Raw genomic sequence first — 27,422 nt, forward strand, 5'->3', positions numbered from 1 at the left:
TTTTATTATACCTTGTCTCTTGCTCACAGTGCCGTATTTGAAGTTGCCATCAGGAGGTTTAGGTGTTGACCACTAAGCTGATCGTGTGGCTTTTCCTTCAGCTGAGGAATTTGCAGGAGTGTCATTCACATTTGTTTTCACCAGAGCAGTGGCCCTCAGACTTGAGGGTGCCTCAGAATCAACTGGGGCATTTGTTAAAAGACAGATTGCTGGGCCCTACCCCCAGGCTGTCTGATTCTGTATATTTAGGGTAGGGCCCAAGAATTTGCACTCAGTTTGGCAACTACATTTTGAGAAGCACCTCATCAGAGAAATATTCCATTATATTGAAGAGCAGTTAATAAAACCAAGAAACGAATGTAAAGGAGTAAGAAGCTATATTACCGTAATGTTCATATATTAGCTCTCAAGTATCAGGTAGTCTTGATTTTGTGGATAGGCGCCTCAAGGTATCTCTTACTAGAAAAGAGGATGCTGCAGTGCTTTCAGTATTGGATATTAGTTTTCTATCGCTGGATAACAAATTACCACAGACTTGGTGCATAAAACAACACACATTTATTGTCTCACAGTTTCTGTACGTCAGGGCACCAGTTACCTGGCTCCTCTGCTTGAGGTCTCGCCAGCCTGCAGTGAAGGTGTCAGCTGGGCTGTGCTCCCATCTGGAGTTTGGGGTCCTCATCCAGGCTCGTGTGGTTGTTGGCAGAATTCAGTTCTTTCCAGTTGCAGGGCTGAGGCGCTCGGCTCCTAGTAGTTGCCCACTTTTCTGGCCACATGGCCTTCACCATAGGCAGTTCATAACGTTGCTGTTTGCTTCTTCAAGGTCAATGGGAGACTCTTCTCCGAACTGTTAAGATGGAGTCTTAGGTAATGAACTATATCGTGGAAGGGACATCTCATCACCTTTGCCATGTAATGTTCTCTCAGTCAAGGCAGTGACATCGATCACCTTCACTATATTCTGTTCGTTAGAAGCAAGTTACAGGTTCCACCCTCAGGGGAATGACTGAACCATCAGTAGGAGGGGATTGATTATACAAGGGCTTGACTCACTGGGGATTACCTTAGGATGTGTCCGCCACAAATTGGAAGACAGAAAAATGTGTATTGGAGGATACTATGTTAATAAGAATTTCAGTATATTGGATCTAGGTAGCTTGTGATTGTATTTGAGCCAGGAGGGGGTAGTCTGGATTAAAGCAAAGTGATCCATTTCACAGAAATGTTCCAAGATGATTCATAAAGGATTTACAGTTTAGACCTTCCTGTTTATTAGCTGTTAATCCCTGAATTTTATAGTTTCTTCATCTGTAAAATAGGAATAATCTACCTTATCTATTTTACAATATCAAATAAGAGAACAAATGTAATTGTACTTTGGAAACTATAAAGCATACAAATGTAGACATGGTGTTATTAATAGGGGGAGAGTAAGAGCAACTTCCCCTTGTGAAGTGAAAAGTTGCTGTAGACTAGTTCCCGGGGGAAAAGAGTTCCTCTCATCACTGATGGAGTCACTCTATACTGCCATTTAAGTAAACATGCAGAGTAGTTCATGCATTTATTCATTCATATGTGCAAACATTCAGATATGTTTACTGAACTCCTACCACGTGCCAGATGCAGAAAGGATCAGGTTGGGAAGCTTTCTCCGTTCTCTTAACTGCTTCTTTTTTTTTTTTTTTTTTTTTTTTTTTTTGCTGTACGCGGGCCTCTCACTGCTGTGGCCTCTCCCGTTGCGGAGCACAGGCTCCGGACACACAGGCTCCGCGGCCATGGCTCGCGGGCCCAGCCGCTCCGCGGCATGTGGGATCTTCCGGGATCGGGGCACGAACCCGTGTCCCCTGCATCGGCAGGCGGACTCTCAACCACTGCGCCACCAGGGAAGCCCTTAACTGCTTCTTTAAATACCAGTGCTCAGTGAGTCCCACGTTTGTATGTGAAGGTAGCTCTTTTGACTGCCTTGATATTTGTTGCGTGAATAACAATTTTTAATAATTGGGATCTTTTGTTTTATGGTTTTTGCTTAAGTGACTGGCCCAGGGACATGGAATGCCGTTGCTAAAGAACTCTGCTCCTGGAGTGGTAGAGCACATGTTGGCCACAATGGATCCTGCCCCTGTAAAGACTTACACCTAAACATGGTTGAGTCATGAGACCTGTCAGCAAGGCTGACCTCCATACCATACCAATACCACACCAGACACTGAGCTTCACTGTGCAGCGGGAGAGAAGAGAGTTGACATTTCCTTTCTCTCTCCTGAGTTGTTAAGAAAGGTTGATAATGTGTTTCTTTCATTATGTCTGGAAAGTTGGTCTGAGCAATAAATAACTTCATACAGTGAACCCAGTTGTGAACTAAAATTGGTTCTTTGTGACTATCCTGCCTTTTATTCCTAAAAACATGGATGATTTGGAACTCAAGAATTTGGGGAATCATTTAAAAAAGTCAGAAACATCATTTTGAGTTTGCTTACATCTGAAATGATTAACACTAAGTGCTGTTTATAAACTATTATTAGCTTGTACTCAATCCATACTTTATGGATTTCCGTGGTTAACTAAAATATGTTTTATAAGTGTAAAGTTTATATTTCAAATGGGTAAAGACAGGCTTTGAATTAAAAATCATTTGATAGTTGGAGACTTATCCTCCTTATATTGATTAGAAGACAAAGCAAGGGAAACCTGCATCTGTTGATAGTTGTTAGAGTATTACCATCTGTATTAGTACTAGACGGGATACTGACCTCAGTCTAATTAATAAGTTTCCAAAACTCTGTATTTAGTGCAGGGGTGTGGCAGTTCAGTCAGTTTTCTTATCAGTATATAGAAGGGATTTAAAGTACATGTATAAGGGAAATACTTTTAGGTCCAGGGAAGTGCTTCCATAGTTTTCCTTTTGTTAGAGCCAATTTCCTTCTTAAATTAAGAGGAGGCACATTTCTAATGCCCTTCTCAAAAATGGGCACTTTATAGCATATTTTGGAAGTAATTTAGAGTCATCGTACTGCCCCTGGCCTAACCCGTAATCGTCTCTTGCCTGGTATACTGTAACAGCCTCATAACTATTTTGTACTTTTGCTCCCCTCCAGTCCATTTTCTACACTGTAAACAGTGGGATCCTTTAATAATATAAATCAGGATATGCACTGGGCTTATGGTAAAATAAAACTCACTGTGGACCTTTGGGTGGTGTCTGCCCGTGTCTCCAGTGTCATTTCATCCCACTCTTCCTTGCTCACTCACTACGCTGTAGCTCCATTGGCCTCCCTCCACTCTGTGGTCCTTGCACATTTTGTTCTCTGCTTAGAGGGCATCTTGGCATGCACGCCCCCCTCCCAACACCTATAAACCACACACACACACACACACACTGCACACTGCCACACATATATTCTTTCTTTCTCCTTTTTAAGGTATAAATTATATACAAATGCACAGATCTTAAGTACACAATTTGATGAATTTTGTATATGTATGTAACCACCACCATGGTAAAGAATTAGTTTCAGCACCTCGGAGGGCCCCTATTTAGTCCCTCTCAGCAGACTGCTATTATGACCTCTTTTTGCCATAAATTAATTTTGTCTGGTTTTGAACTTCATATAAATGGAATCTCCAGCAGCACGTTCTCTGTGGTGTCTCCCTTGTTTGACCCACTGTTCTGTCTCGTACATGCTTTACCTGTCTTCTCATCTTCTGGGACTCAGCTTAAGTGTCCCCTCCCCTGAAAAGCTTTCTCTGAGCACCCTGACTAGGCACATTCCCAGCCCCCTGGTCCTCTGGTACAACACCTTGTTTATTGCCTTCACAGTATTGATCACATCTTGTGATTACGACTTGTTTTCTTGTTTAGCATCCATCTCACCCTAGCCTGGACTTGGTGAATGTAGGAAACTTTTTGCTCTTGTTCACCATTCTCTTTCTGGTGGCCTAGCACAGTGCCTGGCACAATCGTAGGCACTCAGTCACAATTATTTGTTGACTTTACTGAATGAATGAATGAAGAATGAACTCTGCTTTATTTCCTGACTTGTACTGAAGTTAAAAAAAAAAGTCTTGAAACTTTCTAATACTTGACAGAATATTGTCTAAGATAATTCTGGATTTCACTAAGACTTTATGAAGATCTTTTCTCGTGGGTGACATAGACTAATTGCCATAGGTGACAGTATGGAATTCTGTACCCAAATAAAAATGACTAAATGTATTAATAGCAATCTTGAGGGGAATGTTTAGAAGTTCTACCTTGATCAGCATTTTTACAGAGACTTATGTGGAGGCATTGCTAACATGACAGCTTTCCATGCTGAGAGTTTGGGGGGCATAGCTGGTACCTTGGATAACTGAGTCTGACCCTGAGGAGATCGGAGGAGATAGAAAGATGAGTGGACTCTAGCAAGATGAAATGTTAAAATGGTAAATGTAGGGTCTTACACTTAGTTTCCAACAGTCAGCTTCATGTTAACGCAGAGAAAGGTGGCTTTGCAGTCTGTATGAGAAAGGCCTGAGGGGATAAGGTGGCTGTGAAGGTGTGTGTAAATCTGCAGTATGACTTTGTTGCCTCAGGAAATTAATACTGTGTTGAGCATCTGTTAGAGAAATAAGTTGTTGAGGAAGAAGACCTTATAGTCATGTTCTCCTTTGTGCTCACGCACCACTTGAAATGTTCCTTTTACCCTGGATCACACTTTTATTTTGGTTTAACAACAAAATGGATTGTCTGGAGCACTGGTTGTCAGACTGAAGCCCCTGGACACCTGTTTTGTGAATAAAGTTTTATTGGAACACAGCATGCCTCTTTGTTTTCTTATTTTCTGCGACTTCTTTCTGCTTCAGTGGCAGTTTTGGGTATTGTTACAGAGACCATTTGGCCTGCAAAGCCTAAAATATTTGCTCTCTGGCATTTTCCAGAAAAAGCTTTCCAACCTCTGGTCTAGAGAATTAGACCTAGATGATGAAGAGAGTGAAACTTTGGCAAGAGAGTAACAGCAAAAGGAACATGAGATTTTTTAACCAGGTGAAGAGAAGATTTAGATGTGACAGGGAGAGCCATCTTCAAATGTTTGAAGCATTATTGTTTGGAAAAAAATCGGACCCTTGTCTGCTTAGCTTTGTTAGGGAAATTGAAAACATGATAGGAAATATGGGGCAAGGGGAGGATTTTGTTAGCATTAGAAAAGTTGTTTTAACATTGGATTGGGCTATTTCTAGAAGTAATGAGTTTTTTGGTAACCAGAGGCATTTAAAAAGAGGCCAGGGACTTCCCTGGCGGTCCAGTGGTTGGGACTCCACGCTTCCACTGCAGGGCACGCTGGTTTGATCCCTGGTTGGGGAACTAAGATCCACATGCCGCGCAGCGCAGCCAAAAATTAAAAAATAAATAAATAAAGAGGCCAGGAACTTCCCTGGTGGCGCAGTGGTTAAGAATCCGCCTGCCAATGCAGGCGACACGGGTTTGAGCCCTGGTCCGGGAAGGTCCCACATTCCGCAGAGCAACTAAGCCCGTGCGCCACAACTGCTGGCCTGCGCTCTAGAGCCCGCGAGCCACAACTACTGAAGCCTGTGTGCCACAACTACTGAGCCCACGCGCCTAGAGCCCGTGCTCCGTAACAAGAGAAGCCACCGCAGTGAGAAGCCCGCGCACCACAATGAAGAGTAGCCCCCACTCGCCGCAACTAGAGAAAGCCCCGCACATAGCAACGAAGACCCAACGCAGCCAAAAATAAATAAATAAAATAAAGCAAAAAATAAAGAGACCAGATGACTGTTTTACCTATTCACATAGGTGAGGGGTAGGCACGTGAGAACTAGATATCTCCTGAACTCTTGTGGTTCTGAGATTTTGCCTTGGAATGATTCTCAAACTCAGGTTGTGGTTCTCAAGCCTTTCTGCAGGGCACTGGATTAGTCTGGCCCAACAGATTGTAGATCAAGCAAGTCCTGCAGGCCTTAAACAGGGGATTATTACCTTGTTCAGATATTCTGGTATATACCAAAACATCATTCCAATAGAAAATAATATATTTAACAGGCATTAACTCAATCTAGTTTAGCTCCTTTAAAAGGTTACATTTTACTTATTTTTTCAGGCATATGGAAGGTGTGACTCATTCTTCTTTCCTCCTATTGATTCACAAGACAGTTTCAAGTTTCTTTGTTTATACCAAGTGATATGTGACCTTGAAAATACTCAAGTGTGTAAGGCTAGAGCACAGAGTGCTCTTTAGGTTTACTGTTTGCTACCTTTTGTAATCTCATATTAGATTTCCTTGTTATACTTGAGCTTATCTGCTACTATTATTAAGTGTAAAAAATGCAGTTAGGCAAACTGACCTTCTTGTATTGAGTACTATAATCTTTTCATACTTCTACTGGTCTCCTGAAATAGAAATTTAGAGTTAAAACTTCAGAATTTGGGGACTTCCCTGGTGGCGCAGGGGTTAAGAATCTGCCTGCCAATGCAGGAGACACGGGTTCGATCCCTGGTCCAGGAAGACCCCACATGCCGTGGAGCAACTAAGCCCATGCACCACAACTACTAAGCCTGTGCTTTAGAGCCTGCGAGCCACAACTACTGAAGCCCACGCGCCTAGAGCCTGTACTTTGCAACAAGAGAAGCCACCGCAATGAGAAGCCTATGCACCACAACGAAGAGTAGCCCCAGCTTGCCGCAGCTAGAGAAAGCCCGCGTGCGGCAAGGAAGACCCAACACAGCCAAAAAAAAAAAGGTGAAATGTTATAATAGTGGAAATAAAGAGATTTAAAAAAGAGAAAAATCTTCAGAATTTAAAAAGAGGAGCTTTTCAAATCATAATACCATGAGTAAATGACCTTCTTTTAGATCTAAATTCAAATTATGGAAAGCTGCTGAATGAGAATCAGCAAACATTTGAATTAAGAGCATTGTACTTTGTACATCGTATTAACTATTCGTGTGATGTCTTAAATTGTTTTCTTCTGATTTGGACTTCTTACAACTTTTGTACTTTGCAGTAGATGGTGGACTTGAAATGTGTGGTTTTCCAGTTTATCTGACCTGCTGGCTACGTCATGTGGGTCTGGGTTCGGACTTTGGTGAAATGGAGGAGGCCATGGCCCTCCCACCTTGTCATTGGCAGCTTTTCAGGGTTCATATTGGTTGCATGTCCTCAGGTCTGAAAACTTAAATTCAGGCAGTCCTATCAGTTGGGGACTCCTTCATTCTGCAGAGGTTCAGGTGTCATGGTATCTGTTATGCGGAAAAGCTTTGCTGGGTGTAGAGAACCATGCACGTAGAAGTTGATTTTAGCGAGAACAGTAATACTCATTTAAGTAGGCTCCAGCTGAGAGTCTGGATGCAGCTGCAGAGCTTCTCACTCTGGCCAGTGTTCTCCTTCACCATTTTCTTCCCACTGCCTGTCTCAGATATTTTGTCCAGGATATCGCATTTCATCAGAATGAGTTGGAGAAATGGAGGCGCTCAGCCATGGATTCTGTTGAGTAAACATGTGACTTACTAGCTAACTCTCTTTGCTAGCAGTATTTTAAATTATTTCTATTTATTTACTTTTTTGCTCCATCACACTTTTAAATCTTGAAACACTGATGAGGAATATTTCTTGCATATCCATAAAACATTCAGGAAGAAATATTGATCTTTAATTATGATTTTTTAAAAAATCGGTTGCTCGGGCTTCCCTGGTGGCGCAGTGGTTGAGAGTCTGCCTGCCGATGCAGGGGACACGGGTTCGTGCCCCGGTCCGGGAAGATCCCACATACCGCGGAGCGGCTGGGCCCGTGAGCCATGGCCGCTGAGCCTGTGCGTCCGGAGCCTGTGCTCCGCAACGGGAGAGGCCACAACAGTGAGAGGCCTGCGTACCGCAAAAAAAAAAAAAAAAAAATCAGTTGCTCGGATACTTACTACTTATTTTTTGGTAACGGAAAAACCCGAACGAACTTTTTGGCCACCCCAATATATTCATGCTAAACAAATATAAAGCACAGTTGAAACTTCTTTCAGGCATTTGACTAGTGTGATGTCTTTTAAATGACAGTTTGTTGAATTAGGTAATATTCCCACTCCCTGAGGGTGAGAATTAAGTTGTCCCTTACCCATTTTGTATCCCTTCTTCCCCACCCCTAGTGGATGCTTCCTACGTGCCAGGCACTCCAGTGTGTGTTTGTGTGTGTGTTTGTGTCTCTGATGAATAAGTCATCAACATGACTCTTAAAGTATTACATAATTACATACAGATACTTTGTTAAAATTTTCTTTGAAGTTTTACTAAGTAGCTCAACAATTGGGGAATACATTTTGAACACCCTAACCTGTTGTTTTCTTCCTTTGCTTATTTAAGCAATCCATTTTCCAGCTGTAAAGGGATCTGTCATTCCTTTGGTGCTCAAAACACAGTAATGGTACCTAATGCTTATATAACACTAACTGTGGGCTAGGTACTGCTCTAAGCACTTCCTGTATATTATCAGTTTATCTAATCCTTATGGCAATCCTTTGAGGTAAAGGCTGTGATCCTCATTTTACAGGTGAAGCAACTAAGACAGAGAGGTTAAGTAACTCACCCAAGGTTGTACCATTAATAAGTGCATTAGTAATGGTGTCAAGGGTAAAACAGCTAGATTCCCATTAGTTGAGAGGGATGGAGGTTGAGAAAGTCGGTGTGTGAATGCACACAGTGTGCTCATTATCCTGCAAATAGGTGAGCACTTGAAAGCAATATAAAATTTTCTGCTGCAACATTGTAATATAAAAGTTGATTTGAGTAAAAAGTTGTCTGGCTGTGCTTGGCCATCTTTGCCCCATTCATATTGCTTCTCCAGTTCTGTTATTTAGAAGAGGACATTGTATAACTAGATATATTCTCTAGATTTTTTTTTACTATTATTTTCTTTTTTAAAAAAATTTATATATTTTTGGCTGTGTTGGGTCTTCGTTGCTCCACGCGGGCTTTCTCTAGTTGCGGTGAGCGGGGGCTACTCTTTGTCGCGGTGCGCTGCTTCTCACTGCGGTGGCTCTTGTTGTGGAGCACAGGCTCTAGGTGTGCAGGCTTCAGTAGTTGGGGTGCACGGGTTCTAGAACGTAGGCTCAGTAGTTGTGGCGCACGGGCTTAGTTGCTCCGCGGCACGTGGGATCTTCCTGGACCAGGGATCGAGCCCATGTCGCCTGCATTGGCAGGAGGATTCTTAACCACTGCACCACCAGGGAAGTCCCTGTACTATTATTTTCATTTGAGAAATATTGTTCTAAATACTCGCTGGTATGCAAGGATTAACTCTGAATATTTTTTTTCATTTCTTAACAGTACAGTGCTGTGGATACCAATCCGCTCTCTCTGTATATCATGCATCCATTTTGGAACACTGTAGTAAAGGTATGATGATTAATAAGCATGTACTTAGGTTTTAGTAAGTTTTAAATATTTTAAACTATTTTATGGAGTATTACAGACCAACTATCAGTTCAATAAGACGATTAGAGAACCTGTCTCTCCCATCCTCCTTTCCTTTAGTCACATACCTTTTGCTTTATCTCATCGTTGAAGTATAAGCTTATACTCTAGATCTATCATATTTATAAAATGCTTCTTAAATTTTTCTAAAATAAATATAATGTTATGATTATAAAAGTTTGTTGATTATAGAATTATTTAAAATATAGAAAATAGATTTCTATTAACTGATTATGGTTTATAATTTGATATATATAATTCCTGTATATATGGTCTTTCAAATTTATAGTTTTTGTTTTGACAAATTTGCATGTTGTGGTATGTAGTGGACAGAGAGATTTCTCTACTTTAATTATTTTGTAATTATTTTGTAATTATTTTGAAAAAAATAGGTATTTCCTACTTGGCTGGCTCCAAATCTGATAACCTTTTCTGGCTTTCTGCTGGTTGTGTTCAATTTTCTGCTTATGGCATACTTTGATCCTGACTTTTATGCTTCAGGTAAGATTATTACTTTAATATAAAATCTTAAATGTCTAAATAGCAAAAAATGAGATATGGTTATTTTCTGATTCTATTAAGATGCTTGCATTTCTGAAAAGTTTTGAATATTAGAAGGTTTGTAAAATGTTAGAATTGGGTGTAAAAGTTAAGTTGTGTTTTCACAACCTGTTATGTATGTTTCTAATAAGTTCTAGAAACCAATTTGGCTATTGAATTTAGATATGCTGTCTAAAAAGCAATGAGGTTTTTGTAAATAAGGAGTAATGGGATTTATAAGAAGACGGAAAATTAGGACTCTGAAGTTTTGCCTGAAAATGAGTATAAGCAAGGCCCAGCATACCTACCAGTTCCAGAAATATCCCTTCCCCTTTTCTAGGTATGGAATAAAAATCCCCCTTTTCTAAAGGCAATGTGATCTCTCTTTCCTCTGCTCAGCACTTGTACGTACCTTTAATAACTCCCAGTTTCCTCTGAAAATGGTTGTTAGACCTTAGATATTTATTGACGGAAGTCTGGGCCCTTACTGAGGACGGGAGGCAAAATGCACCTTTGGAGGCAGTTTTCAGCTTATTCCCAACGTCTTCTTTCAGACCCACTGCCATCTTACTTTCTCCCACACCCCAGCTTCTGCACCGGCTGGACAAGAAAATCTGGAGCACATCTGGGATGAGGGGGGATATGTGGGAAACAGTTTATTCTTATTGCTCAGCTGGTGGATGGAGTTGAGAGGAATAGAAAGATGGAGGTAGATGAGTAGTTTTTGCATTCTAAGTTAGAAGATATTTTCCAATAAGAATACTTATAAATGATGTAGTCAGGAGTTTTAGTACTATAATTCCGGGGTCCCCAACCCCTGGGCCGCGGACCGGTACCGGTCCTCAGCCTGTTAGCCACCGGGCTGCACAGCAGGAGGTGAGCAAGGGTCGGGCAAGCGAAGCTTCATCTGCCGCTTGCCCTCGCCTGCATTAACCGCCTGAAACACCAGCACTGCCCCCCCTCCCCCATCCATGGAAAAATTGTCTTCCATGAAACCGGTCCCTGGTGCCAAAAAGGTTGGGGACCGCTGCTATAATTCATCTGTGTTGTGGGTTCAGCAGACGTTTGTGCACTGACCTAGAGAAATTAACAATCACCGACAACATTGTTTTTGTAGGAGAATTTGGAGTTTCAAACACTTAATGACTTTTGATATTATAGGAATTATGAATATTGAAACTCTACCTATGCCTGACTTTATCAACTGAAAATTTTAGCCATAGCTTCTGTATATGTAATAAAATGGTAATTGAAGATCATTACCGTTACCATGCTTAAATTTCATTAAGCATGGTTTTGATATTGTGGGGGTTTTTTAAATTGTATTTTAATCCTCAGAACAGCCTCAAAAGTTTATCTTTGAAACTAGAAATAGTATTTTCTCTGACTAAATAAGACTATTTACTTAGTTACTAAGAGAACTAAAAATACGTAAATATTATATGTATTTCTCCAAGTCATACAACTTGAAGGCCCAGATTAACCATCTAGTCCCAGTATATTTGGGAAATGGAAGACAGGAAGGTTAAATGGTATATTCAGGGCCACACTGCTCGTTGGTCACAGAGCCAGGACTAGAACCCAGACCTGAATCTCACTTGTTTTATCTTAGCGGGGGAAAAGTGAGGTCTAGACATTTCAGAACGATTTTGTTGCCAGGATCATCCAGTTGAGGTAATTTACCTATACACAAATCAAAAGGTCTTTTGTTCAGCTAATTAATAATTTAGTGAGAGAGTATAGGTTGAAAGCTTAATAACATGTTTGTAGTATAATCATAAACAACAAGGATCAGATTAAACACAAGCATTTTTTGAATTCCAAAAACATTATTCTTCATTCTAGGCACATAAGTAATTTTCAAGTGAAGATAGTCAGTCTTGAGTTACGATTAAAGCTCAAAATAAATGCCTATTGTTTATGAGGGTTGGGCAGTTACTGTGGTTTTGTCAGAGTTTGCTGATACATTCTAATATTTACCTAGTTCTGCATTCGAAATATATTGTAAGGTACTTCAGCTTCTATTTAATATATAGAAACATTTCTCATTGGCAGTGTGGGCTATGGTAAGAACAGTTGTACTTAGACTGTGTTAAAATCTGTGTTGTTTTCCTTTACAGCACCAGGTCACAAGCATGTACCTGATTGGGTTTGGATTATAGTGGGCATCCTCAACTTCGTAGCCTACACTCTAGGTAAGAAATTGGCAAATAGTCAGTGGCTGGGGAAACTGTCAGCAAGGATAGCCACCAAACATTTTCTCCTATGCTTAATTCATTTTAACTAGGGTTTATTAATATCCTGTTCAATTTGATAAATAACATTCTTGAGTTTCTCTGTGAAAAATATTGTCATTTGCTGGGAATTCAAAGAATAAGGTAGGAGTTGGCAAACTACCCCTTGTATGCCAAATCTGGCCTGTTGTCTGTTTTTTGTTTGTTTGTTTTTGTTTTTGCGGTACGCGGGCCTCTCACTCCTGTGGCCTCTCCCATTGTGGAGCACAGGCTCCGGACGCGCAGGCCCAGCAGCCATGGCTCACGGGCCCAGCCGCTCCACGGCATGTGGGATCTTCCCGGACCGGGGCATGAACCCGTGTCCCCTGCATCTGCAGGCGGACTCTCAACCACTGGGCCACCAGGGAAGCCCCTGTTGTCTGTTTTTGTAAGTGAAGTTTTACTGGAACGCAGCTATGCTCATTCCTTTACATGTCTGTGGCTGCTTTCCTGCAGCAGAGACATAGTTGAGTAGTTGTAACAGAGACCATTTGGCCCACAGTGCCTAAACTATTTACTGTTTGGCCCTTTACAAGAAGTATTTCCCAACCCTGGAATAAGACATCGTTTTTGCCATGAGTTTAGAAAGCAATACTGACATATCAAATAACTACAGAATACTGAGAGAGATGCTGTAATAGAGCATAGTGGAAGAACAAATATAGACGTGATCAATTCTCATTTGGTGGAGGGGGCGTGGTCAGGGAAGTCCACTGGGCCAGGCTACACCGTGTATTCTGCCCAGGGTGTGTTTCATTGGGATCATCTGCGTGACTTGTCCTGCATTCTCCTATTCTTCCCTGCTTCATTTTTCTCCATAGCACTTAAAACCATATGACCCCCTTGTATGTTGTCTGCTCTAAAATGTAAGTTCCTTGAGGGTGGGTACTTTATCTTGCTCGCTGTGAACCCAGTGTTAAGAACAGTGCCTGCTCCATAGGAGGTACTCAGTATGTGGTTTTTAAATGAATGTGAAGTAGCAGACCCTGACTTAAAGTTGCTTAGGTCTCTTCAGATAAAAATGACTTGTATTCATAAAACCAGGGTAATTTGGTACAGAATTAAATGCTGACGTGGTGGATGACCAGGGCTGCAAGAGTTTGGGGAAGGAAGAGAATGAAATCAAGAAGAATTAGGCAAAAACTTAGTTAAAAGATCTACATTTAGACAGAGGCTTTTGTGCATTTGTTATTAAAGATGAGTTGGTTTTAATGGGACTTCTCTGGAGGTCCAGTGGTTCAGACTCCGCGCTTCCACTGCAGCAGGCACGGGAACTAAGATCCCACATGCCGTGCGATGTGGCCAAAAAAAAAAAATTTTTTTTTTGCTGTAGGATTTGGTTGCCAAGGACTGCAGGAGGAATAGAGAAAAGGAGAGGGTGGCCTGTGTGCTCTGGCTTTTAACAGCATGTCATAAGAGTCTTTTTTTTTTTTTAATTTATTGGCTGTGTTGGTCTTTGTTGTGGTGCATGGGCTTCTCACTGAGGTGGCTTCTCTTTTTTTTTCAATTAATTTATTTTTTAAATCTTTGGCTGCATTGGGCCTTTGTTTCTGCGTGCGGGCTTTCTCTAGTTGCGGCGAGCGGGGGCTACTCTACGTTGCGGTGCGCGGGCTTCTCATTGCAGTGGCTTCTCTTGTTGCGGAGCACAGCCCCTAAGCATGTGGGCTTCAGCAGTTATGGCACATGGGCTCAGTAGTTGAGGTGCACGGGCTTAGTTGCTCCATGGCATGTGGGATCCTCTGGGACCAGGGCTCGAACCTGTGTCCCCTGCACTGGCAGGCGGATTCCTAACCACTGCACCACCAGGGAAGTCCCGAGGTGGCTTCTCTTGTTGCAGAGCACAGGCTCTAGGTGCGCGGGCTTCAGTAGTTGTGGCACGCAGGCTCAGTCGTTGTGGCTCGCGGGCTCGGTAGTTGTGGCACATGGACTTAGTTGCTCTGCAGCATGTGGGATCTTCCTGAACCAGGGCTCAAACCCGTGTCCCCTGCATTGGCAGGCGGATTCTTAACCACTGTACCACCAGGGAAGTCCCCGTAAGAGTCTTTTGAAGTACTGTACCATCTACCTGTTTCAGGTCTCCACAATTCTGGCAAAAATCCTGATCTAACATGAACTGTTTGTTGCAAAACCTGCCTTGAAGCAACAATTTATAGTCTTCATTTATACTACTAATGTGACTATTCTTACGCTTTGCTGCAGAAATATCAGTGTGTTTGATCACAGGGTGCTGCTGTAGGTTCTGCTGGTGGTTTTTTCATAATATATAGGTTATGCGCTGAATTGCCTTTCTTATGAAAAAACATTGTGAGACTTATCTAGACCCCAGACTTATGGGGCTACAACGGGTTCAGTGAGAAGACGTACAAAACCTAATTAATATGTAGTTCATGAATATAATATTTGTAATAACTGCACAGAAGTTGCACTGAGAATAGGAAATTAAGTCAGCAAATAATAAGAAAAGACTTTTAGGATATATTTTAACTACTTGGGGGCAGAAAAGTTCCCAGTCCTATATAACAGAGATCTGCAGTGTTTGGGCAAGAGTTTGAGATTCATCCTTTCATATATTCCTTCAACAACATTTTTAAAGGCCCTCTTTGCCACAAACTGAGCTAGGCACTGGGGATAATACTGTGGTGAGCAAGATAAACACAGTAATGATAAGGAATTTTTAATTCCTTGAATCTGAATCTTTACAATTAGTCTAATTCTGATGCACTTAATTAACAAAACTGTTTCTTTGGAGGACGAATTTTTATAATTCAGACGCTTCTTCCTTTTTAACTAGGTTGTACCATTCTCTCTTCCTCTTCCCCTCTTCCTCCCCGCCCCCCCCTCGCCCCGCCCCGGCTCCTCTGTTTTTGCCCCTGTGTGAAGGTGTTCCAGTGTGCTTTCTCTTTCTCTTTTTCCTTCCTTATTCCCTTGGTAATCCTGATCCTTAACACTATTGAGTTGACTCCCATGTTAGTATCTAGCCCTTATCTATCTTCTGAGTTGCTAGTAAGTACCCTTAGGTTGAGTTGTTTGACATTACCATGTGGATGTCCTGCCAACACTTCAATTTCAGCATCTAAAACTGTACTCAGATCTTTTCTATCAGTCTTGCTCCTTCAGATTTTCTTATTTCTGTTAATACTGCCACTCTCTTAGTTACACAGACGGGAGATTTTGGAGATGGTCTTCTTGTGCTTCGACCTCACCTCTCCTCTTTTGTTGCACTGTCATTTTTATTTTCTTAATATCTCGCCCTCCTCCAGCTTTTTATTCCCACCGCATTCCATCTCAATTTAGGCCTATTAAGTAGGGCTCCTCTCCCAGCCTGTCCTTCACACCAATATCAAGTGGGTCTCCCTGAAGCACTGCATTGTTTTTCTCTTCATAATCCTCTACTCAGATAATTGTAGTAGCTCCTCAGACTCTCTGATACCTTTAAACTGGCTCAGACCTTCCTTCTAGCCTCTTTAGACTGCCATCTTCACATACTAGTTTCTGGTCAAATTAAACTACTTGGCATTGTCTGCACACACATGTGCTTTTCCATCTCGGTGTTTTTGCCGATAGCACTCCCTCCTCTTGAAATGACACACTCCTTTATCTCCTATCTACCGAAATCCAACTCATTCTTTATGTCCCCACTCACATTTCATCTTGTCTGGAAAGCCAGTCTATCTTATCTTAGCCTGAAGAGAACTCATCCCTTTTCTGTACTCTTCTCTGGTTTGTGATACATCATATCTGTAACTGTCATGTTTTGTCTCCGTTCTCAATTGTAAACTCTTTGAGGGCACAAACTTAGTTTATTCTAAGATTTTTATAGTCTTCACAGCATCAAGAATAGTGCTTCGCAGGGAACTCTACTCAGTACCCTGTAATGACCTATATGGGAAAAGAATCTAAGAAAGAGTGGATATATGTACATGTGTAACTGATTCACTTTGCTGTACAGCAGACTAACACAACATTGTAAATCAACTATACCCCAATCAAAATTAATTTAAAAAATAGTGCATTGTACAGTTTCAGTAAATTTTTTTGAATTTTATTTTATTTATTTATACAGCAGGTTCTTATTAATTATCCATTTCATACATATTAGTATATATATGTCAATCCCAATCTCCCAATTTATTCAATAAATTTAATTTATTCAATAAATTTATTCTTTTTTTTTTTTTTTTTTTTTTTTTTTGTGGTACGCGGGCCTCTCACTGTTGTGGCCTCTCCTGTTGTGGAGCACAGGCTCTGGACACGCAGGCTCAGTGGCCATGGTTCACGGGCCCAGCCGCTCTGTGGCATGCGGGATCCTCCTGGACCGGGGCACAAACCCGTGTCCCCTGCATCAGCAGGCGGACTCTCAACCACTGCACCACCAGGGAAGCCCAATAAATTTATTCTTATATTTACTCAACACCTACTGTGTTGCAAAGCCTTTTTGGAAAGCACTTAAAATTATGGAGGTGGTCCATCTGTAAAGAAGTAACTGTGATATCAAACAAGATGAAACAGGTGTTATGACTGAAGTAACAGAGTGTTTTTGGATCCTAGAGCAAGGAATGGTTAGATAAATTATAATGAACAACTACTGAATATTCTCTGGAGGGTTAAGAATTTGCGGCTAGTGGAACAACTCAGTTAGTTCTTAGGCAGATTTGGAGGAATTCAGAGTCCAGCTAGAATGCTTCTTCCTTAGATCTAAAATAGACACCATTCAATGTTTAACATTTTAATTTTTAGATTAAGGTTTGAGAAATTACAGTTTTTATTTCTGAAATCTTTGCATTGTAGGAATTAAAGGTTGGATTTTTACAATACTGTCTGATAGTTATAATTTAGTTAATTAACATTCCTATGATATGCTCATCTGTTTTGTTTTGTTTCTCTCCATTTTATTAAAGAAGACTTTCGGGCTTCCCTGGTGGCGCAGTGGTTGAGAGTCCGCCTGCCGATGCAGGGGACACGGGTTCGTGCCCCAGTCTGGGAAGATCCCACATGCCGCGGAGCGGCTGGGCCCGTGAGCCATGGCTGCTGAGCCTGCGCTTCCGGAGCCTGTGCTTCGCAACGGGAGAGACCACAACAATGAGAGGCCCACATATCGCAAAAAAAAAAAAAAAAAAAAAAAAGAAGACTTTCTCCAGACTGGTGCAATTGTTGACCTATTCCTGTGGTAATGTGTTTTTGTTGCAGATGGTGTGGATGGAAAGCAAGCCCGTAGAACCAATTCCAGCACTCCGTTAGGGGAGCTTTTTGACCATGGCCTGGATAGTTGGTCATGTGTTTACTTTGTTGTAACTGTGTATTCCATTTTTGGACGAGGACCATCTGGTGTCAGTGTTTTTGTTCTTTATCTCCTGCTATGGGTAGTTTTATTTTCTTTCATCCTGTCCCACTGGGAAAAGTATAACACAGGGATTCTTTTCCTGCCATGGGGATATGACGTTAGCCAGGTGGTAAGTATGGCTTCTTCCTTCAATTTTCAACATTGCCATGAATTTTGGGGAAAGTTTTTGTTATTCCTTCTTTATTGACCTTTTGCTTTTTTGGTTAGAACTGATGGGTGCTTTAACATTTTTTTCTTTTTTATTTTATATTATTTTTACTTATTTATGGAAAATTTCCAATATGTACAAAAGTAGAGAGAATAGTATAGTGAACCCTTATGTACCTGTTACTTAGCTTGAGCAGTTAACACTTGGCCAGTCTAGTTTCACATGTACTCTTCCTCTCCCTCCTTCCAGTTATTTTAAAGGAAAATCCTGGTATTATGTGATAAATATTTTACTATATATCTCTAAGTGGTAAGAGTTCTTTTTAAAAAACATAATTACAATGCCATTATTACACCAAAAAATGAACGGTTTCTTAACAAACATTCATTGAAACTTGATTTTATAAAGAAAGGCGCTTATAATTAAATTGTTGGCTTTTTGTCTTCATTGCCGACTTCTCAGTGAGTAGAGAGATTTGTTTTCCTCTTACTTTATAGCCTTGCTATTAACTCTCCCTGCCTTAGAATCCCAGTTTTTTGTGTTGCCATTTTGCCCGTCTACACCTAAGGCTCCAGTAAAGAATCAGAAGTTGGAGTGTGTTTGAAGAAAGTGATTGGGTGGGCAAATTGGAACGTCGTGTGGCTAAACCAATTTACAAGGTGCCTTATGAGGCCAGTTGTTTGCATCGTCTAGAAGTTACTTATTTTATGGTGTTGTTGGCTGAAAAAACTATTTTTAAAGGCAAGAAGACTTGCCACCATATCAAATTTAAGCATACTTCTTGCTTTTACTAAAACTGTTTACTAGACTTATGCTGCATAAAGCGTTATTGACTCCCTGATCTTTCCAGCTGTTAATGCTCTGTATACTTTTTTGTCTGCATTTTCCTTCCAGACTATTTCCTTTGTCTACATAGTGACTGCGATTGTGGGAGTTGAGGCCTGGTATGAACCTTTCCTGTTTAATTTCTTATATAGAGACCTATTCACTGCAATGATCATTGGTAAGAAGCTCCATGTTGAAGCCTGTTGTAACATCGCTTTGTTATCAAAGCCAGTGTTTGATTATAACCAGCAGCACTTCCCTGCCTGCCTGCACACCCTGCAGCAAAAGCAGAACCCTGCAACCCTGTAGGGTTTCAGCCAAACCCTTAAGGAAAATAAGGTTGCTTTGTTTTGCTTTGTTTTGTTTTTGTTCAGCACCAAGGTATTTCTAATCAGAAGGCAATACCAAAATAGATCACACAAACCCTGTAAACTAACTATTCAAATTAATCTAGACTGTATTGGAGGATCCACATTTAGTTGGACGTTCGGTATTGATTTCAATACTTATCTCAAAATTGAAGATGGTTAGTTTGAGGAAATAGAATGACGAAACACAGATTTTACTTTATAATACATCCACTCCAAAAATTGAGCTTCTGTTCCTCTCAGATACCCTTTTTCTTAAGCCTTTGAATGCTAGATAAAGGTTTTGATCATGGTAATGTTTCCTTTTTGATTTTAGCCAAAGGGGATATCTACAGGATGATTGAGTGGTGGGAGAGTGTTTTTATGGAGAGAGGCCGAGAGGAAGAGGAACGTGGGTTGTTATTGGGGGCACCAGGAGTGACACTAAGACCTTTGTAGAGTAAAAGAAAAAAACTTGTTGGCTATTGCTCTGTTCTCTTATCTAAAAATTAATCTTCCCTCCGTCTGCGTGTGAACCTTGGTTACAGAATGGGAATTGAAGGCTTAGAAACAGCTGGGAAGATGGTGCATTAAGCACTGGCTTTCAGAAAAGGAGTAGTTTGGGGATTTTCTATGGCTCTGGACTGCAGATATTTTAGGAACCCTGCTGTGATCTAACAAATGTTCATTTTCGGGTGCCTCTATTAACTGATTTCTTTACCTTGAAAAGGCGAGCTATTTTTCATCTCCAGCTATCATTCATGAGTGAATCTTGATTTATGCAGCTTGTCCTTTGGCAGGTGTGCTGCATTTTACATTTAAATGTTTATTTAAAGATAAAATGGAATCTCTGACATAGGAGATATATTTTTGAAAGTTAAGTGGGTACTTTAATAGGCACATGAGTTTCTTTGTAATTTGTAATTTTTGGCAGCAATACTTATTAGGTAATAGTACTTCCTATTGCATCACATTGGGGGGCACACGATAGCTAGTTGTCTTTCTGTCTGTGGTATCAGTAATGACTAGCGGGATGAGGTATTGTACATCTGTTCCACCTCTTCCCAGGTTCTGCCTCAACTCTTCACCTAGTGGTACTCACAGTCGCTGATGATCATTGCTTAGGAATCCATTCATTCAGTGGATAGCCAGGGGAATAAAGTTTGTTTTTTGATAAAGTACCTCATAAATTCATACTGATAATTCCAAATCATATTTGATGATACAGATCTTTTACTTAACCTAGTTGATCTTATATTTGTATGTCCTTTAAACTCTGACAAAAGTCTTTGCTTTCAACGACACAAAATAATTATACATTTGTGTTATTCCATAAAATACCCACAACAGTCTGAGAATGTAGTTCCAAAATCAGCGACATATGATTACTGGAAATTGTTGAAGACTTTGGTTTTTTGCAGTTCCATTTGCCCTATGGTTTATCCCACTAGAGAATGCCCAGTCAGGTTATTATAGTCTAAAGTCCCCATTCTGTGGTTATGCCACCATCTGTGGATATGTACATTTAAGTTAGTTTCATTTTACTTTTGATATTTATGGATTACTTTTTCCTTTAAAATTTATTTTTCCTTTATAATTATGTAACGTATTCACATGATTACAAAGTCAAATCTATATATAAAACAAGATATATTCAAAGAAGTCTAGTCTCTATCATTACCCAAGCCTTTTCTTCCCTCATAGTTAACTATTCTTAATTTTAAATTTTTTGGTTTATCTTTTCATTGTTTCTTTCTTAATATAAGTAAGTGTGTGTGTGTGTGGGGGGGTTATCACCCCCTTTCATAGATAAATGGTAGCATACTATACATATTTTACTACACGTGCTTCTTTTTTTTTTCCCCTCCACATAATAGTATATCTTAGAGATCACTGCATAGTGATGTTTAGGGATCTTCCTCATTTCTTCTTACAGCTGCCTGGTACAATACTTCATTGTGTGGATGTACCATCGTTTGTTCAAACAACCTTCTACTGATGGACATTTGTGTTATTTCTGGTCTTTTGCTGTTGTACAAATTGCTGCAATAAATCGTCTTGTACATATATATGTCTGTTCATATTTTTCCCAGGGTATTTTGGAAGAGGTCTCTAGAAGTAGAATTGTTAGTAAGGACAAATGTATGCATTTTCACTAAATATTCCCATATTCCCTTCCATATGGGTTATCTGATTTTTGAATTCCCATCAGCCATGAATGAAAGTACTTGTTTATTTAGTTTTACCAATGTAGTACGTTGTCAAACTTTTGGATTTTTGCCAGTCTGTGATAGGTAAGAAATGGTATATCTGTATAGTTTTAATTTGCATTTCTCTTATTATGGATGAACTTTTCTAGTGTTTGAGAGCCATTTATATTTCTTTTTTCTTTATATCTCTAGTCAATTTTTGCATTACGATTGTTAACCACTTCCTTTATTTTTAGAAGCTCTGTATCTATTAGGTATATTAATCTTTGTTTTGATATAAATGACATTTTCCCCCTTGTTTGTTGTTTGTCTTTTTTACTTTCGTTGAAGTATTTTTTGTCTTGTTGGTTTTTTTTTTTTTTTGCGGTACGTGGGCCTCTCACTGTTGTGGCCTCTCCCGTTGTGGAGCACAGGCTCTGGACGTGCAGGCTCAGTGGCCATGGCTCACGGGCCCAGCCGCTCCGCAGCACGCGGGATCCTCCCGGACCGGGGCTGTAACCCGCGTCCCCTGCATCGGCAGGTGGACTGCAAACCACTGCGCCACCAGGGAAGCCCCTGTCTTGTTGGTTTTCATTGAAGTTTTTATTTAAGCCTGCAAATATGAGAAACCAAAATATTTGTTGTGACCATGTTATCCTTGGTGTTTATCTCATTCTAATCAGTCCTTTTTTATGAATTCTATTCCGATTTTTCTATAGCTGTTGTCTCCTTTATTATGAAGTCTAGGCCTTCCTATGGTAATAAGAAAAGCAGGTCTACATATATATGGGTTCTATCACTATCGTCATATAGAGTTTAATAGACAAGTATTTAACCACTAAATATTCTTTATAGAAAGTACATCGAGTGTTATTTAGAGAAGAAATAGAAGATACAGTGTTTCTCTTTGGCAACCTATATAGAACTCAGGCTTTCTACACGCTTACTGCACTTAATTAAGATAAAGCTATTTTAGGATGTTTTAAACTAAAAAACTCTTGGTACCAAATCTTTTGCAAGTTTCTCTCAGCCTATTTTCAACGCCTGAAAGCTACAAATGATTCTGGGTTAATTAATTTAGCCCTGCCTCCCTAACAGTGTGCTCCCCAGCTTGACATGGAATGAGCTGCTAAAAATTTCTGAGGACATTGAGGCCATCTTGTCTTCTCTTCCACTCCCTCTAAGATCTTTTAACTGAGGGAACTTTGTTCCATTTGGGCTTGAAAGTAGTAGAGTAATTCATCTTTTGAGATGAGATTTCTGTTCAGTGAATTCTAGTTTTCTCATCTTTTTAAAAATAAATTTATTTATTTATTTATTTATTTTTGGCTGCATTGGGTCTTCGTTGCTGTGCACAGTCTTTGTCTAGTTGCGGTGAGCGGGGGCCACTCTTTGTTGCGGTACATGGGCTTTTCACTAGGTGGCTTCTCTTGTTGCAGTGCATGGGCTCCAGGCACACGGGCTTCAGTAGTTGTGGCGCGCGGGCTCAGTAGTTGTGGCACACGGAATTAGTTGCTCCGTGGCATGTGGGACCTTCCCAGAGCAGGGATGGAACCCATGTCCCCTGCATTGGCAGGCAGATTCTTAACGACTGTGCCAGCAGGGAAGCCCCTTTTCATCTGTTTTTAGCAAGATGTCTTAAGAATTGTTTTGAAGGAATGTTCTTCTGTCTTTGATCCTTAAGGTCACAGCTGCATTGACCACTGCCCCCGCCCCCCCAAGCCAAGTTTAGTCATCAGGAGTCCAGAATGGACTAATATGTTGAGTGACAAGGAAATATCGAAATGAAATGTCCAGAAAGTTGCCACATATATTGATTTGGAGTTTGAAACAGAGAATGATTAGAACTTTACATCTCTATAGATCACAGAATCAGATTCAGGGGTCACTAGAAAATCATTTAAACCATCCTCATGGTACACCTGTGGAATCTGAAGGTCAGAGAGATTGTCTGATTTGCCCAAGAATACATAATAAGATTTTGGAGTCATCTGCAGGTAGCTTTTGGTTAAAGCTGAAGAGAAGATTCTCTGAGGGAGTGTAGATGCACAGTCAAACATCCAGTTAGGAATATGCAGGAGGTAGATTACCAAAAAGGGACACCAAATGTAGTGGTTGGACGGCTAACAGGAACATTGGGTGAATGGAATCACAAAGGCCAAGGGAGGAAAGAATTGCAGTTAGTGGGTAGTCAGCGAAGTCGTCTTACTTAGAAGTCAGGAATGAAGACAGGATACTGAATTTGACTATTAGGAGAGCTTGATAAATTTCAAGAGTACAGTTTCTGCAGAGGGGAGGCAGAATGAATGAGTGCTGAGGAGATGAAGACAACAGGCAAGTTTGGTGAGTGACAGGAAATAGCAGAGTAAGATAAGTAGATAGTGAGAGCAGCAGAAGCAATGGTAAGGCTTCTTGGGAAGGCTGTGCTTTTAAGGTTTCAGGGGAAAGAATTAGTGTATAGGGTAGGGGGAGAAATTAAGAACGCTAGGGAGGTAAAGATAAGTGTCAAGGAAGCAGCAGGATTTATTAATTGTCCCCTCTTCCAATAAATAACTTATACTGGCTGTGCAATTTACTATATACCAGGTACTGTTCCAGGTGTCTTTGCATGTAATAACTCATTTAATTCTCAAAACCCTATGGGGTTGATACTACTATTATCTCTATTTTATAAAGGAGGAAACTGAGGCACTGAAAAGTTAATTTGCCTGAAGTCACATGACCAGTTGGTAGCACAACTGAGATTCAACCCACTCTGGCTCCTTGAGTCTCTGCTCTGAATCACCAAACCGTACTGCCACTCTTCGAGTTGTAAATGCTGTTGAAAAATGTGTTTAATTTCATTACAGAAGTAAACCTGAACCTGAAAATTATTGGGTCTAAAAATATTACATAGTTTGTATGTATTTGATTATTATAAAAATGATGCTTGAATAATAATTCATGATAATTTAAATATTCTTCCCTTTAGGTTGTGCATTATGTGTGACTCTTCCAATGAGTTTGTTAAACTTTTTCAGGTAAGTATTTTATTTTTTAATTGGGCAAGAAATATGAAAATCTTTAGAAATTGTTATTTAGGTGAATTTTAGGATTTCTTTCTTTTGGAATCTGGGCATTTTGAAAAGGTCATGAAACCTGTATTTTGAATCTAGAATGAGGTTAGGATAATTTGTCTGTGGTGGCTTGCGTAATCACTTCAACCATAGCCTAGAACTACTAGTTTTTTTGTAAAAGTTTTGGGCTCACCAAACAGTCTTCTCATTTGTCATTTTTTGGTGAGTGAATCAGGAGGGAGTATGTTCCTGTCAAATATTGATAGGTTTATGTTCTTTTTATAAATTGATTGTAAGTTTTTATAAATTGATTATGTGTAAGTTTAGTTAGCATGATCATACAATAAAACTTCTCAACTTGTGTAGTTGAGGACCAAATCCTGGACCTAGGCCGCCTCTTCTCAAAGAGCGCCATATGGAAATTCCGGCCTGAGGAGTGTGTAGGGGTTGGGAGGGGAGTTGCCCTGGGGAGCTGCATCTCTCTGATCTATGTATGCACTTCTCCACTTTGGCTCAGCCACACTGAGTTCATTTATGTGACCTGAATGTATTTTGTTCTTTCATTCCTCCGTACTTTTGCTCCCACTCTTTTTTTTTTTTTTTGCGGTATGCGGGCCTCTCACTGTTGTGGCCTCCCCCGTTGCGGAGCACAGGCTCCGGACGCGCAGGCTCAGCGGCCATGGCTCACGGGCCCAGCCGCTCCGCGGCATATGGGATCCTCCCAGACCGGGGCACGAACCCGTATCCCCTGCATCGGCAGGCGGACTCTCAACCACTTGCGCCACCAGGGAGGCCCTGCTCCCACTCTTTACTCCTGTTTCCTCTACTTGGAACACTTTCTTGTACTTGCCCCTTCATCCTTCAGTGCTCACATCTGTCTTGCACAGTCCTATCCATGTCAAGCCGAGCTCTATGAATCTTCCCTCTTTACGGCCACTGGCAGTCATTCATAGAAGCCATAAAGTTTAAAGCTCTGAAGGCCTTAGAGGTGATTTGAGTCATGTCTTCCTCTTTTTCTAAAGTTGAGGTCCTGTCCTGATTGGGCAGTATTTTGCCTAAGGTTATGTAATTAGTGGCAGAACCGGGATGAGGATTGAGGGTTCAGTTCAGATGAGCAAACATATATGAGAGTACCACCTGTGTGCCCAGAGCCACTGAGATACACTGTGGACCGTCTCATTTCAGAGTCTTTCACTCTTAAGCTGTGTATCATAGTAGCACCATGAGGTGCTCTTCTAGTATTGTTTTGTGTTCATTTTATTTTTCCTATTAGAATATAATCTCATAGGACACAGTCCAAGTTGTATTCATCTTTACATTCCAGAGGGAAAAGTGAGACTAAGGGTCAGAAGACTTCTGTTCTAGTCCTGGCCCTGCCACTTGGTAGCCAGTTATGTAAATTTAAATTCTCACATCCTCACTTAACCTGTCTCTAAAATGGGATTAATAATGTTGGTTCTACCTCTGCCATGGGGTTATTGTGAATAAAAATAAGAGAATAAGTGTGAAAGTACTTTGAAAACAATGAAATATAAGTACAGTGTTTTTATATGTAATAATGTTCTTTGTATTACTTGATTTTTTTTTCAGAAGCTATAAAAATAACACCTTGAAACACAATTCAGTCTATGAAGCTATGGTTCCCTTCTTTTCTCCATGTTTGCTATTCATTTTGTCTACAGCATGGATCCTCCGGTCACCTTCAGATATTTTAGAGTTACATCCTAGAGTATTCTACTTAATGGTTGGAACAGGCTTTGCCAATATCACAGTAAGATTTTTTATTTTAAAAATCGTAATACATATAAGAAATATTTGACAGAATTCAATAGTTTGAGAAACCTTATATAGTATTAGAATAAGCAGATTTTAATTTAAAGATCTTATATCAGAAATTTGAAAGAATAATTAACAACCTCAAAGACAACATGCTGAAAGTTATTTTATTTTTTTGTTTGAAACCAGTAGGATTTGGGGACTGCTGTAGTATTTTGGAACCATGGCATAATTAAATTTTTTGTTTTGGTTGCCTGCTGAAGAATTCATGGAATAATTCCCTTCAGACTCTAAATATTATTTATAGTGTGGTTGAAATGGCAGCAGATCTAACGCTTAATTTAGGGAGCTTGGGAGGGGTTTTTGAGAGAGGAAACACACACACACATTTTTTAATCAACTGATTTTTAAATTAATAACATAGAATAAAAAACTTTGTAATAAATACTACGTACGTTAAAAAATCCCTTTCTCTGCTCTGGCCCAGCAAGAGGGAAGACAGGGAGGAAAGATCAGGAGGACTTGAGAAAAGACCCTGTTAGTCCTGACAGCCAGGAAGCCTATGCTCTAGCTCAGGCCAGGTTCTTAATAAGTTTTTATTTTTTAACTTAGCCACTGAGTTTATGTTTCCATGTGTATAACTTGCATTTACTATCCCAAGTCATACTGGTTTCATAGGGTTTAAAGATCTGAAAACATTAATGCATTGTATAAAATGTATCTCTGAAGGAATAAAACTATATTTGAGTAAGGTGTTGAAAGTAAAGAGAGCCAAAGAGATTTTGAGGTGTTGTATGATAACATGACTTGATTGGAGGTAGCATCTCCTCATCACCATGAAGAAATTTAGTTGTGTGGTGCTGTGGGAGGGTGTTCTGAGAAAATTGTTGTCGTATATCATAGAATCTTAAAATTGGGAGAAATTTCTTTTATCCAAACTGTTACCCAGTAGAAGAATGCCTTCTGTAGCACCCTTACTAAATTATCTTCCAGTCTCTTCTGACACACGGTCTGAGGGTCCACGGGTTTGGAGGTTGGGGTAGAGGTCCAGTTGGGCTCCTGAGCAGTTGAGAATTACTGAACTTGATAATAATGTAATGTACAGGTACTTGAATGCTTTTTAAATGTTGGAGTGACTCGTGCTTTGCTAATTAAATTTTCATTCTCTCTTTTTTTTTAATAACTTCAAGTGTCAGCTGATTGTTTGTCAGATGAGCAGTACCCGGTGCCCAACTTTGAATTGGTTTCTGGTTCCTCTCTTCTTGGTTGTCATAGTGGTAAATGTAGGAGTAGCCTCTTACATTGAGAGCATTCTCCTGTTTACATTAACAACTGCTTTCACTCTGGCCCACATCCATTATGGAGTACGAGTGGTGAGTAATCTAGAGCAAAATTGGTTCCATTTGATTCTTAAATAGTGGAACGGAGGTGAGGGAGAATTTCAGAAGAAACTTGCTTAATAGAGTAGCTGGAAG

General features: G+C 40.3%; 1 protein-coding gene across 2 annotated transcripts in view; it reads left to right on the forward strand.

Moving 5' to 3' along the window:
• SELENOI (selenoprotein I) overlaps positions 1–27,422 on the forward strand; it is a 45,444-nt gene that overhangs the window by 9,277 nt on the left and 8,745 nt on the right. The window contains exons 2-9 of one of the 2 annotated variants that reach the window (XM_060116663.1): positions 9,306–9,374; positions 9,845–9,953; positions 12,113–12,187; positions 17,453–17,715; positions 18,649–18,757; positions 24,087–24,135; positions 25,762–25,942; positions 27,138–27,320. In XM_060116663.1, coding sequence (XP_059972646.1) covers positions 9,306–9,374; positions 9,845–9,953; positions 12,113–12,187; positions 17,453–17,715; positions 18,649–18,757; positions 24,087–24,135; positions 25,762–25,942; positions 27,138–27,320 — 1,038 coding nt within the window. Of the gene's footprint in view, positions 1–9,305; positions 9,375–9,844; positions 9,954–12,112; positions 12,188–17,452; positions 17,716–18,648; positions 18,758–24,086; positions 24,136–25,761; positions 25,943–27,137; positions 27,321–27,422 lie in introns of those variants that run through there. The other variant, XM_060116664.1, reaches the window with a different exon arrangement.

The sequence above is a fragment of the Mesoplodon densirostris genome, chromosome 14 (assembly GCF_025265405.1).
Source record: "Mesoplodon densirostris isolate mMesDen1 chromosome 14, mMesDen1 primary haplotype, whole genome shotgun sequence".
In the NCBI taxonomy this organism is placed as follows: domain Eukaryota; kingdom Metazoa; phylum Chordata; class Mammalia; order Artiodactyla; family Ziphiidae; genus Mesoplodon; species Mesoplodon densirostris.